General features: G+C 47.1%; 3 protein-coding genes across 5 annotated transcripts in view; 2 read left to right on the top strand and 1 right to left on the bottom strand.

Annotated features, from left to right (window-relative positions):
- Positions 1 to 9,237, top strand: part of PPP1R26 (protein phosphatase 1 regulatory subunit 26) — a 10,126-nt gene extending 889 nt beyond the window's left edge. The window contains exons 2-4 of one of the 3 annotated variants that reach the window (XM_026049231.1): positions 2,009 to 6,028; positions 6,532 to 6,610; positions 6,713 to 7,427. In XM_026049231.1, the coding sequence (XP_025905016.1) occupies positions 2,070 to 6,028; positions 6,532 to 6,574 (4,002 nt within the window). In that variant the 5' untranslated portion in view covers positions 2,009 to 2,069 and the 3' untranslated portion in view covers positions 6,575 to 6,610; positions 6,713 to 7,427. Of the gene's footprint in view, positions 1 to 2,008; positions 6,029 to 6,531; positions 7,428 to 9,152 lie in introns of those variants that run through there. The other 2 variants (XM_026049229.1, XM_026049230.1) reach the window with 2 other exon arrangements.
- Positions 9,238 to 10,092: 855 nt separating this feature from the next.
- Positions 10,093 to 12,511, bottom strand: CUNH9orf116 (chromosome unknown C9orf116 homolog). The gene is made up of 4 exons (XM_026049558.1): positions 12,457 to 12,511; positions 11,753 to 12,005; positions 11,595 to 11,673; positions 10,093 to 10,944 (listed from the first exon to the last, which is right to left on the bottom strand). Exons 1-4 carry the CDS (start codon positions 12,509 to 12,511, stop codon positions 10,759 to 10,761), a joined length of 573 nt encoding a protein of 190 aa, XP_025905343.1. The 3' UTR covers positions 10,093 to 10,758.
- MRPS2 (mitochondrial ribosomal protein S2) overlaps positions 12,510 to 13,122 on the top strand; it is a 2,674-nt gene continuing 2,061 nt past the window's right edge. Inside the window, exons 1-2 of the mRNA XM_026049557.1 lie at positions 12,510 to 12,537; positions 12,623 to 12,679. Coding sequence (XP_025905342.1) covers positions 12,510 to 12,537; positions 12,623 to 12,679 — 85 coding nt within the window. The remainder of the gene's footprint in view (positions 12,538 to 12,622; positions 12,680 to 13,122) is intronic.

Raw genomic sequence — 13,122 nt, 5'->3', positions numbered from 1 at the left:
TGGATGTCCCCTCTCATCATCCCTGCGCATGTCCCCAGCACCGGTGTCTCCTCATCTGCCTCTGTGGGGACATCCAGGAGTAGATGTCCCCACATCCCTCCCTCAGCTACCAGGGATGGGTAGCTCACTGGGTGTCCCCTCACATTTTTTATGGGTCCCCTGCATATTTGTGACCCCAAAACAGGTTTCCTGCAGTGCCAAGTTGCCTTCTCTCAGCCCTTTCCTGGTGCAGAGCCACAATCCCTCCAAGAATCCAGCTATTTTCTCCTTCCTAGCTGCAGCATCCCTTTTGTTCCCCCAAAGTGGTTGCATTTCAGCAGCAAGTAAAGGACTAGCTGCAACCATCAGCCTTAAAATATTCCAGGATTCTTAGCCTTAAAATATTCCAGGATTTTTCAGCAGTAAAAATGCTGATAAATGCAAGTACAACCATGACCTGGTGCTTTGACTTAGCATCGTGCAGCCAAGTTGCAGCAGCTCTCATTAGGCCAGCTGGAGTTGGGAAGGAGTTGCACGACATGCAAATTTAATCCCAATCCCTTGTAATTTTATTTGTGTGACAGCAATCACCAYGTTGGATAATGAAGACATCTGCCCCTTATCTAGGAACTATGGAAAGAGGTTAATAGGAAACATTCTTTTTTTCCTTTTTTTAATGAAGCTAGGAGCTTAAGTGTGTTAATTGCATTTCTTTGGGATAATTAGGTGTTCTAATTTCTGTCTTTCTGATCCTTAGCTGCTTATTGCAAGTAAGACCGTTTTTAATTTACCACCACCCCAGAGAAGGTATTGGAGAATATTTTAGAAATTGTGTGTTCGTGTTTTTGGTAGCATTGCTGCACCTCACCTGTGTATATAGTAGGCTTGTAAGCTGTTTCTGTGAGACACTTCCCAAATTAGCTTGTGGCTTAAAACATGAGAGGTGTAGAGTGCTTGTATTTTATTGGCATGTATAGAGGAGAAATAAATCTCACCTGTCTTCTGTTGACTAAAAGGTGGAAATTATAACAGCACGTGCCACATTGCTCCAAGGACCAGCCAACAAGGACGAATGTTCTCGATCGATACACTTAAAAATACAATTCTACAAGAGTGCTGTTTTAAAATTAATTTCCACCGAGGAAGAGAAAATCAGAAATAGATTTCCATCTATCCCATTTCCATATCTATCTCCGATGGATTTCCAATGGATAACTTCCCCCCACATCCCTCCATTTGTGTGTGTTTAATACCACTCTAGCGCTACTAGAAGCTGCCTTGGGGCAGTGTGTGATTTCAGGCTTGGCATCACGCTCTGCCCTTTGAATAAGAGTTGATTTGTGTCCCACCATCCCAGGTCACAGGCAGCCTTGGTTCCATCCGCCCATTCTCTGCCATGCAGACATAGGCAACACTGTTGTTGTTGTCCGGCTGAACAGCTGAGCTATGTATGGTGGGATTTATCTTAAAAGGGCAATTATGTCGAAGGAAGCATGAGGAGGAGAATATTTTGCAGCATTCTCCTCTCCCACCAGTTCCATTGCATTATGAAAGCTTCCCTTAAAATCACTCTTTTGCCACAAAGTTCATTGCAGCAATATTAAAATAATTGCAGAAGCATTAAATTAATGTTAGTGCAGGAAGGGGTCATTCCCCACTATATATGCTGAAGTAGAGTCAAAGTAAAGCTTTGTGTCTTGGCAGTGGGTGGTTATTTAGGAACGTAATGAAAAGAGAGCCTCAGGGAAAAGTGCTGGAGGAATTTCAGAAGTGAYGCTAGTTACTGGAATTAGGTTATAGTTGTATCAGAAAATATTGATAAAAACAAATTATGAGTGTTTTGTCTTATTCCTAATGGCAGCAGTCACCAATTTACTGCTTAAAAGATGTTGAGGAGTAACTTTGGGGATTATATGCAACAGTAAGCCTGACTGAGAATGATTTATAATTTGCCTTATTGAGTATTATCACATGGAACTTTCAAGAGTCGGATACATTATGAAAAGCGTTTTTCTGTCTTTTATTCTAGGATGGAAAAGAGACCGGTCTGAAAAATTGTTCCTTCCTCAACTTTGCTGTTGTCTGCTAGAATGTTCCTTCTGAATGCGTCTCCTCTGGTAGCTCTGCAAGGAAAATGGGGATCCTTTGGAGCATCGAGGAGTTATAGATACCCGGTTTGCTTCCCTGAGGCTGAAGGGGATGTCACCAGAACTTCTGTGAGTGCAAAAGTTCAGATGATCATAAACAACCTGCAAAGTCCAGAGTCTCCCCTGGGTATGAACAATGAGTATGACTGTTTTGCTCAGAAGAAACAAAAGGGAGAAAAGGGCTCTAGTAACAGAGTTGCACCGAGCGCTGCGCTGCTACGGAAGCACTGTAGATATAACAGGCAGAGTTGCCCTGCTGATTCTGACAGCTCTGAAGTGGATGAGAATGTGGATTTTGYGCCTCTCCTTCTGGATTCTGACAGTGACGATTCTGTCGACCGAGATATAGAGGAAGCCATTCAAGAGTACTTGAAAGCGAAAAGCAAGAGTGACCATTCGCTGCAGGGAGACACGGAGTGTTCTGAAAATACACGCAGAGACAAAAGGTTTAAAAGAGAATTCTCTGAGCGCAAAATGGCTAATAATCTTCTCCCTGTGAAATTTAAAGCTGAGGTGCTCTCTGAGGACTATCTTTCTGAGCACTTGGGAATTGGTAAGAGGCGGCAGCCTGCTTCTCCTGAGAGCATCAGTAGCGATGACTCTTTTGAGCAGAGCATACAAGCTGAAATAGTGCAGTTCTTGAACGAGAAGAAGCAGCAAGAAATTAGTAAGTGTGTCACTGGGGAAGATAAAAAAGATTCCCCTGTGAGATCTGCCTTAAAATGTAATAAAGAAACAAGTAACAAAGCGAACTGTGGTGCCGTAAAGCAAGGATGTGAAGCGCTCCTCTTAAGACACCATCCCAAGCTAAGGAGAACCAGCACCCAGTCCAAGTGTTTGAAGTCCAAAGTCCAAGAAGAGCCTAGTGATTTCAGCCAAGTGAGCCAAGCCTATCTGGAAATGGCCACTGGCAGCCGACCCTGGTTAGTGGAGCAAAATGAAGAAAGTGGGGCTAATTTTGGGGGAACAAGGGGAGAACTTACCACTGAGGGCAGGCACACATCTGACTCGAGCAGCGATGATGGTATCGAAGAAGCCATTCAGCTTTACCAGATGGAGAAGGTCAGGCAAGAGGCGGGTCCCTCCACAGACTGTGCCCCTCTGCAGAGAGAACAATTTGATGCGAAGGGTGTAGCAGGCTTTTCTGCAAGCCTGACCATTAGCTCAACAAGAAGTGCCTCCCCACAAGTCCATAAAAGCCCTACAAGCAGCAAGAGAAAAGAAACTAGTTCAAAGGCAGCAGAATTAGAAAGCACGAGCCATGAATTTAATAAGCTGTTTAAGCCGCTGAAAAAAACTGGTCATTTTGCACCTGCAGAAAACAAGATTTCTGCTTGTGAGCTGACATTGCAGGCCTCTTGCAGAGCAGACACATCTACGGAGCTCATGTGTGCAGAAGCTATCCTGGATATTTCCAAAACAATCATGCCTTCCCAAATGGGAAGTGACGACAAGTCACTTAGTGCAGACTCCTTCTTTTCTCCCCAGCTTCTCTCACCATCTCACTGCGACAGTGACAGCAGCCTTGTGGACAGTGATGATAGCATAGAGCAAGAAATCCGGGCTTTTCTGGCTCTCAAAGCACAGTCGGGAAGCCCTGTAATGAAGCCACCAAGTCCATCACACGCAGCCCAGATGCCCTTGCCTTCTGATGACAGCAACCTCGTGGGTACCCTGGAGCCTCCTCTTCCCAAAACACTCAAGCTGTCACTGAGTCGTAAAAGGAGACTCAAGAGGGAAGGCAGAATGACAAAACAAGGTGTAGCAAAAACACCTGAACAGTTTGAGAAAGGATTTTTCCAGCAAGATTGTTGCCCAAAGTTTTCTGTGCTCCAAGAGGGATGTGCTCCGAGCAGCCCTAAAGAACTCTGTGACGCCAACAGGGGCATCAGCAGCAAAGAGACTGGGCAGCAGCAGCCAATGTCTTCCGAGCTGTCCGGATCTCTTGGCAAATGTGTGGCCTTGGACTCTGCAAACCCCTTTATGCAGGTTCAGAGTAGCACCAGAAAGCTTATTACAAATGCGATCCCAACTCAAGAGAGGGATGGTACAGCTGAGGAGAGCAGTTCTCTGGATAGTGACGAGGACCTCGATAGTGCTATCAAGGACCTATTACGTTCCAAAAGAAAATTAAAGAGGAAGCCTAAAGACCAGAAAGCTCAGGGCAAGAAGAGAGTCAGATTCAGCGAGACAGATACTCAACTGCTGGATGAATTTAGCAGCCTCCAGCAAAACAAGTGGAAATGCAAAAATCCTGTACTACTGAAAAGCTGCCTCGCGAAATCTGGAAAAGCTATGAAAGAGAATGCAACCAGAAATCCTTCCGACAACGTAAGTGTCAAGCTTGTGAATGAAAGACCAGAAACCATGAAGAACTTAGAGTTTAATTTGCAGCTTAAAAAAGGATGTAATTGTAAACCAGTTTCAAGCCAGAACAATGTGCAGACAGCTAAAAATAAAAAATCTACTTCCACGGCTGCATCAGCCACTGATGACAGCAGTTCACTTGACAGTGATGACAGCATCGAACAAGAAATTCAGAAATTTTTGGCAGAAAAGGCCAAAGACTCTTCGGGCAATTCAGAGATACAAAGAGATGATGCAGCTCTTGACTTCCTGGGAGTGACCAAGCAAAGTGCTAATAAAGGAAAAGCAAAGCAGCAGCCAGCTGAAAATGAGATTGACCTCTTAGTGGCTCCGAGTAAAAAGACTAAGGTGTCTCCTGAAAAGGWTGAACCGAGGAGCTCTCCGGGAACGGAAGGGAAAAGTGCAATGTTACTTGGCAGCGAGAGAAATGCTTCGTGTGCAGAGGACGTGCATCTTCATACTACTGGTCAGTCAAAAGCTAAACAAGGAGTGCTGGGGGCTAAAGGTTCTGCTGCTGGTGAGTCACCTGCAAAAGGAAACGCAGCCAGTAAAAAGGAAATCTCTAGCAGAGAGCCCRTGCTGAAAAAAGATCCACCAAAACCCAGCAAAAATGATGGGCGTAAAGTACAAAAACTCTTTAAAGCAAAGCCTAGATCTAAAAGAAAGAATACTTTTCACCTGAAGATTTCAAGTAAATTCATAGCAGGTCTGAAATACGCTCGGGACAGGCAGAAGTCCTTGCTTTTGAACAAAAGGCAGAAAGCAGAAGGGTTACTTGCACAGGCCACTGCAGTAGGAGCAGAGGGAGCTTCCACAGATACGGACACACTTAAACAGGGAAAAGAAGCCCTCTCGCCAAAAGGTGATTGTGATGGAGAGAAAAAGACAGGAATAARAGAATCTGTTTTTTCTCATAAGCTCTCAATGGAAGCATCAAGTGCCCATGTAGCAGACACCTGTAAAACACGGGAGGCTGCTCCTTCGTATATCAAAGAGGAAGCAGAGGCTTGCAAAAAGGAAAATACTTTGGGAGACCAGGCAGATTCAGGTCTGTCCTTGCAGGAACACAGTGTGGCAGCAGGGAAAGCAGAGGAGAACACGCAGAGAAGCACTGAGGAAGGAGATGCCCACAAAGACAGGCGAGGAGATTCCCATCTAGCTCCCCGGCTGCCAGAACCCAGTCTGGCAGCAGTAAAAGCAGATCGAGTTAGTGGAGAAGCCTCTCAGCAGAGTACGAACGTGTTGCAGGGCCTCAATGTGACAGCAGTGACGCTGGATAAAGCTAGGGGAGGAAAAGGTAGGCCCAGGAATWTGCACATGTGCATTGAGCAAGAAGATACTGCCCTTCCCCAGGACAGTGCCAGGCAGGAAGAAACTCGGGTATCCAGCTCCAGTTCAGAAGGAGAAATAAGTGTCCTGCAGGGCAGGGAAACCAACTGTCGAGTGGCCCAAGGGCAGGAAGTTGTAGACAGAAATTGTGCAAAAGTTACTGACATCCCTGCAGATTCCCTCTTGACAAGARAGGTATCGAATACGTAAGTACACACCTTTTTTTACGGTAACAGTCTTTTTTAGAAAATAACCACCACTGTAATTACCCTGACAGGCTTAAGACAAAAGGAGAGAAAGGGGGAGATACTGATGAATATATACACACTAATGTGAAAAATGCTTCTATTTAACAGCATACGTAGGGTTTTTTTTGTAGGATTTTGTAAATTATTTAAAGTGCTCTCTAAGGAAATATTTTTTATAATGATTTTTAGGTCTTGCATTACTACAGAAGGCCGTAGTTAGGTAGATAAAAAGCTACCACAGCTAATTGTGCTTTAAATTATGAGGCCTCTCTTCATATACTAGAAGGAAAGCTGGTTTTGTGCCTACTATTTGTGGCAATCTGCTACGAGAACCTAGAAAAATGCAGCATTTGATAGCAATGCTGTGCTTTTGGGGCAAAGTATCTGACATTTGTTGGCACTGGAGCCGCCTTAGGACAATTTCATGTAGCCGATTTATTCTTGGGTCTCCCTTCTCCGAGTCTGAGAGGTGCCGAGCGAGTTCACCAAGCAAAACCCCCGTGAAGGTGCAGAGATCCATCCCTGTGGAGCCACGTGCAAGTAAGTAAAGGGGGTCCCTCTGCCGTAGCCTCGACGTCCCGCTGTAAAGCGATCTCAGCRGCTGCTGAAAACACCCATTGAGCACCAAAACCCTGTTTGCAGATGATTCGAAGCCCAGCTGCAGCTCAAGTCAAGAGGATGAGCRCATAGGAGGAGCGTGTCCATTCAACCAGCCATATTTCCGTGGATTTCGCTGGATTTGCATGCTTTCRGGGCTTGCAAGGCGGAAACAATTTCTTATTCTCAGATCTACTGTGGATGCCCTGCAGCTGCCCGACAGTGACTTTTGTTTTTCTGAATGAACTTCTTTGCATTGAGTGCCCCCCTTCTCCTTTTTCAAAAGTGGTTTCTAAAATTTTACATTTCTGTGAACTTTTACCTTCATTTACTACTTTGGTGCAATAGAGCAAAGCTAGGTTTGCTATAGGAGGTCCCTAAAGTAAATGCCAAGGATATTCTCAGCTCTGTTCATTTTCAGTGATAGAGCTTTCTCTGCCTCTGTTTCTAGTAGCTAGAAAAAAAAACAGTTTTTCACTACTACTTTCTAATCTGTGTTAATTTTAAATGACACTGCAGTCATGCATTCATCTCGGTGTAAGTGCCCCCACACAGATTTCACTGAACAACCTAAGAGGTGTGAATTTATGGTGTGGACTGGTTCATTTTCATTTATGTGTCGTGAAGTCCTTGGGTTAGTTGGCTCTTAACTCTTGTCCCTGTGGATTGATTTACTATATGCCCTATCTGCTCCTTTTCGCACAACTTACCTGCCCCAAACCACCACGCCGTGTCACTTGGTTTCTGAATCTCTYGGGCTGTTTTCTTAGAAGTTGCCCTTAATTTTGCAAACCAGAGCAGACAAATCTGGATGCGGTAGCGCGTCGAACGCCCCGGGGTGCTGCATTTGCAGAACGTTGGCAAACTGCAGCATAGAGTAGAGCAAGTAACTGTGGCATGTGGAGAAACCAATAACAGCCCTCGTGTGTTTATACCCTTGTGCAGGTCCGTTTTGAACCTTTTAGTAGTGGTCATTTGTTATAACTTGCTGTCTGGCCACATTTTTGTAGTCCTTRCGTTGGTTGATTCGTTGGGGAGATCAGTATGTTAGTTCCTTTTGTTTTAGTGATAGAATACCTGGAAAAAGTGGTTTTTCACTTAGCCCACAGGCCTGCACTCAGTCTACATGGGCATATATTTTAGTCTGCCCTGATTCAGTTGCAGGATTTGGGCCTTTTTGGCATTGGTAAATAGACTCGTATTTTAAAATAGAACTTTTCAGAGTACCTTGCTTTAAAAGGATTAAACTATAATTGATTTTAATAGAGATGGCGGAAGCAGTATGTACTGTTTGTATAAAATAAGCTGAATGTTTTGCTGAATGTTTTATCCTCAAAATTTTCAGTAAACGAAGATGAAGAGTTAAAAGGTGTTTTGTGCCCTGTCAATGTGTCTGTGTTCTCAGTACTACTCTTGAACTGATTTGGTTAAGATGCAATTCTGATTACCTTGTGCTTTAAATAAAATCTAACTTCAAGCAGCACTTTTTTTAATTGATAAACTTGATTTGTATATAGGAAATGGTGTACATTGCTAAGTTTATAATGTTTAATAAATTGGGTTCTGACTATGAACTGTGAAACCACCGAGTGCTCCTGTGCTTTGTGTCATCACCCCTAGTGCTCAGTCCTTTCTATTACCTAATTTTTTCCTCCATAGATATAGTCCAAAGTTATAGTCCATTGTTTGACCACAGAATGTGACTTCAAGGCATAAAGAAAATCCACATCTTAAAAGATCCGTCTTTAGACAAATGTTTTTAATAACCAGAAGTGGAGGAGGAGACTCTGCAAAGCCCATAAGTGAATGAGCCGAGGGGTGTTTGGAGAGGTGAGAATGGTGCTTGTACCTCCAGTAAAACCAGGGGGAGTTTTCCCTGAGTTTGTGGGCAAGAAATGGGGTCCCTGCTCGTGCTCACCCCTCACTGTAACAGCACCAGAGGGGCCCTTCCCAGGACTTGGGGTTTCCTCCCATTGCAGCAGGATTTGGCAGGTGCCGATTCGGGTTCGGCTGGAAAGCGCTCACCCTGGCCAATCTGCTCAAGTAAGTGAAGAAGTAGTGGTTTGGGGTTTTGTTGTTTTTTTTTTATTATTTTAAATGATTGCTGTTCCATATTTTTAAAATATAACACTTTTTTTTTGCAGTCTGGGCACAAATTTTGCTAAGTTGAGTGCTAAGTTACTAAACTACTTGGCGTATTTTATTACAGTTACTGGTAAGTTGGAGCATCCTGTCTGCAGTGTCAGAGCTYCAGAGCTCTCAGCTTAAAAGGTACATGGATGTTCTTAGGTAAACCATGTAGACTTAGAAAATATACAATAAAGACCACAAAGGTTATATTTTTAAGAGGCAGCATCACCCCTAAATTAATCCCATCACCACCAACAAAAAAGTGCGTAAGACAAAAGACGTATAAAATTGTTAGAATTTTTTTCTATAAAATTGTTTGCATTTATCCTGTGCTTTTTGTTGCTTTTCATTTCAGGGGAAGAAGGGGATGTTGTGAGAAACTCGAGGTATTTCCTGGAGTCTAGTGGAAGAAAAGCAGTGAATGATGGAGGATTCCTCATTTTCTGAGTTTTTATTTAAAAAATTTAAACATTTAAAAAATTAACTGTTCGGGTCAATGCTTATGCTTAGTTTATTTACTTGTTCAAATGTATTGATGTGTTCTCAACAAAGGTGAGTTTAACCAGGTGAATTTGAGTGGATGTTTTATGGGCATAATTTAAATCTTGCTGATGGTTTGGGCACATGTAGCTATACCAGGTTTTGAATGTTTCGTTAAAGCACAGCTACAGGCTTGACAAACAGCTCAGGATTTTTGGATTTTTACTTAGTGGTTTTATTAACAGAATACCTTCACCTTGCCAGTCTGTTTATAAGTACTTGAACGCACTATTATACAGGCGTGTTTGGTTTTTTAGCTAACAACTGGAATAACAGTATTATGCTTATTTTTGATATACATTATTACTGTGTTACACCTGTAAAGTGGGACTGTTTCTCACCTATAAACAGGCAGAGTTTTTCAAGACTAGTTTTTAGGGAAAATGTGATATGGTGTTTAAGTGAGGTTATTGTATAAATGATACCGTTTCATCAGGTTTGTAATTAACAGTTGTTGCAATAAAACTTGAGAAAATATTTTGCCTTTGAATTAGTTGCCTTTATTTGAGTAATTTTCAACACGCTGTAGTTTTGCAAGATATATTTAAAATGCTGCCCTTTCCCAAGCTAACTTTGTGGCCTTCACTAATAAGGAGTCCTGGGGGTGTTTGTTTGTTTATTTGCTTGTTTATTTGCTTTAAGGGGGGTTGTTTTCAGTTATTTTTAATGAGTATAACACTATCTTGAATGGGTTAATTTTGTGGCTTTCATTGTTATAGGAAATGTCACATTACCAAGCCAGATGAAAAAAAAGATCTTTTTTTCCTCTAATCAGGAGAAAAATTCAGATTAAATCCTGATTTACACTSCTAATGTTGTGAATGATGTTGGTTAATCTGTTGCTGGTTACTGTACTACATGAATCCATGTCCTGACAGTCCCTCTGCTCAGTGAGAGCAGCCAAAATTTTCAGTATTGCTCAAGTGCTGCAGGTTTCCTGCAACAGACGCAATGTTAGCACTGCAGAAGCTGTTGTTGCAGCTAAAATTGGTGTTTTCCCAGCTTATCTTTACTAGAGAATCAACAAAACATCCCCATATAATAGTTGCTCGTGGAACATTCATGGAGCAGAGAGGCACAGGCAAGTGCTGCCTGYGAGCTGAGCACTTTTGCTTTAACAGTCACAATATTCCTCTATACTCAAGGGCATACTTTTAAGGGAAAAAAAATCCATTTTCCAGCATTTTTATTAAGACAAGAGCTCGGGAACAATATTTGAAGCTCAGGGCTTAGGCCTCTCCTAGCTCTAGCAGACCTTGCTGAGCCAGTCCAAGCRCTTCAGACAAGGCTCAGCAGCACGTTCAGGGTAAGGTGAGTGCAGGCGCTCGCTTTTGGGGCTGTTTGCTTGGTTTTTACGCTTACTCACTTGCTCTTTTCCATCTCTTTTCCCCAGGGAAGCAGCGGCGCCGGGACGTGCTGCCCTAGCAGAAGGAGGGCCCGCTCGCCTTGTAGCTGGGCTGGAAGTCGAGGCGGTCGGCGGCCGTGATGAAGTTGCCGGGCCCCGTGACGCGGCTCCTGTCCAGGCGGGTGTTGAGCCCGTTGTCTCGGTACATGCCGCACGGCGCCAGCGCCGCCGTGAACGCGTGCGAGGTGACCCGGTAGCAGCTCTGCGGGGAGCAGCGGGAGGTTTTAAATCCACCCAAAAAACATCTGCAGTGCACAGATAAAACAGCCAGGGCCCTTCCCCTTAAGGCACTTGAGGCAGTATGTTGTCACAGGATGGTGCAAGAGGCCAAAAACGGATTGAATCATAGAGTCATTATGGAGGGAAAAGCCCAGATTATCATCAGGTGTAAAATCAGGGTTGGCTTGGAGCCCATGCTCTGAAAAATTAATTTAATCTGTTCATGAACCTTGTGCATTGACCGCTGCCCTGGAGCAGAAGCAAAACCCTCAAACCTACCAAGAGYCCAAAACCATGCTCCCCGTTAAACATAAGCCCATTCCAGGATAAGACCTAGGTGATGGATACTGTCCTGCTAACCAATTTTTCTTGTCCGTCTTATCCCCTCAGGTAAAACCTGCTTGGAGCCACCAGAGCCTCTGCTAAGCCCACACTTGGCTCATACCAAAGGCAAGAAAACACTTTGCCTGCACATATGTGTAAAATCTGCAGTTGCTACAACAAATTGYTCCAGGACAGTGGTATTAAGTTTATAGAGGTTTAAGAAATAGATTTAAGCGAAATCRTGCAGCCAAGAGGCATCAGCAACTCAAGTTTTAGAAGACCGAAAGGCTTTGAAAGGCGCCCACGTACCGGCATCTCGTGCACGGTGGGCGCCCTGCTGCCGTAGCTCTGGTTGCTGGTCCGGTACAGGGGGTGAGGCTCCGTTTCCCTACGGGACAGGCCATACAGATGTGGGACAGACCCCTTTCCGTGGGAATGGGATGCGCGGAGCGGAGCGGGGCGCTCACCGGTAGCCGCGGACGCGCGCGGGCTGGTCGACGCGGGAGGGCAGCCGGTCGCTCACGCGGTACCAGTCGCTGGTGCGGGGGTCCCGCGGGGGCTGCGGCCCCTCGGGGCTGCCCCCCGGGCCGCGGGACCCGCTGGGGGCGGCCGCGCACGGCGGCGGGGGCAGGCGGGATTCCGGGATGGGGATGGGTTGGGGATGGGCGGCGGGATCCAGGTTGGGATGGGGGCTGAGTGCGGGGCTTGGGGTGGACGGGTCTGTCTGGGGACGGGGTTGGGGATCGGTTAAGGGATGGGGTTGGGGTGCAGGGTCAGGGCTGGGGTTTGGGTGCAGGATCAGGCTCCGGTTCGGCACKGGGCTCAGGGCTGGGGGCTGGAGCTGGACCCACGTTTGGTGGCTAGGACCGAGCCCAGTTTGGAACTGGGGTTCGGGACTGGGGTCTGGATCTGGACCCGCGTTGGGGTTCGAGCCTGGTTCGGGACTGGGGTTCAGCAGGGACGTCCAGTCGCTCTGGGGTCCGGTTCAGCTCGGGGTCCGGTCCGGCTCGGGGTCCGTCCCGGGCCCGCTCCGGTTCGGCTCCGGCCGCGGCGCGTCCCGTTGCCCGGCAACGGGGCGGCTCTTAAAGGGCCCGCGGCGCTGCGGGCGGGGCCCGACGGGGCGGGCGGAAGCGGGGCGGGCACCCCCCAGGAAGCGGAAGCGCCGCGTGACCTTCCTGCCGCGGCTCGTCGTCCTCCTGCTCGGCCAGCCCCGGCGGCGGGATCATGGCGGCGCCGCGGCTGCTGCGGGCGGGTGAGCGGGACCGGGCGGGGCGGGACCGGAACCGGAACCGGGACCGGGCCCGGCCCGTGTGACCCGCGCGCTCTGTCCCCCGCAGCTGCCCCGCGGCTCTACGGCACCCTGGTGGCCCCGGCGCCCGCCCGCCAGCCCCGCGGTAAGTGTGGCCGGGCGCGGGGAGGGACGTCGGGACAGCGGTCCCGGGTCGGGCCCGTTAACTGCCTGGCTGTGTCCCTGCACCCCACGGCATTGCCTGTCTGCACCGCTGCACCCCACAGCATTGCCTTATTGCACCCCAGCACCCCACAGCATTGCCCGCCCACAGCCCTGCACCCCACAGCATTGCCCGTCTGCACCCCAGCACCCCACAGCATTGCCCATCCACAGCCCTGCACCCCACAGCATTGCCCATCCACAGCCCTGCACCCCACGGCATTGCCTCTCTGCACCCCTGCACCCCACAGCATTGCCTTATTGCACCCCAGCACCCCACAGCATTGCCCGCCCACAGCCCTGCACCCCGTGGCATTGCCCATTTGACTCCCCTGCACCCCACAGCATTGTCCAGCTGCCACCCCGCACCCCCCAGCACCCATGCCA

Source organism: Nothoprocta perdicaria, unplaced genomic scaffold (genome assembly GCF_003342845.1).
Source record: "Nothoprocta perdicaria isolate Ctin4 unplaced genomic scaffold, notPer1 scaffold_6, whole genome shotgun sequence".
Taxonomy (NCBI): domain Eukaryota; kingdom Metazoa; phylum Chordata; class Aves; order Tinamiformes; family Tinamidae; genus Nothoprocta; species Nothoprocta perdicaria.
The sequence above is the reverse complement of the archived record's forward strand: the minus strand, read 5'-3'. Positions and strand labels throughout refer to the sequence as shown.

Excerpts from the sequence above, each read along its gene's own strand:
- CUNH9orf116 (XM_026049558.1), bottom strand. The coding sequence starts at position 12,511 with ATGATCCCGCCGCCGGGGCTGGCCGAGCAGGAGGACGACGAGCCGCGG. Across the intron at positions 12,006-12,456 it reads CGACGAGCCGCGGCAGGAAG|ACCCGTCCACCCCAAGCCCC; the intron begins GTCACGCGGCGC and ends GTCCCCAGACAG. Across the intron at positions 10,945-11,594 it reads CCACCGTGCACGAGATGCCG|AGCTGCTACCGGGTCACCTC; the intron begins GTACGTGGGCGC and ends TGCTCCCCGCAG.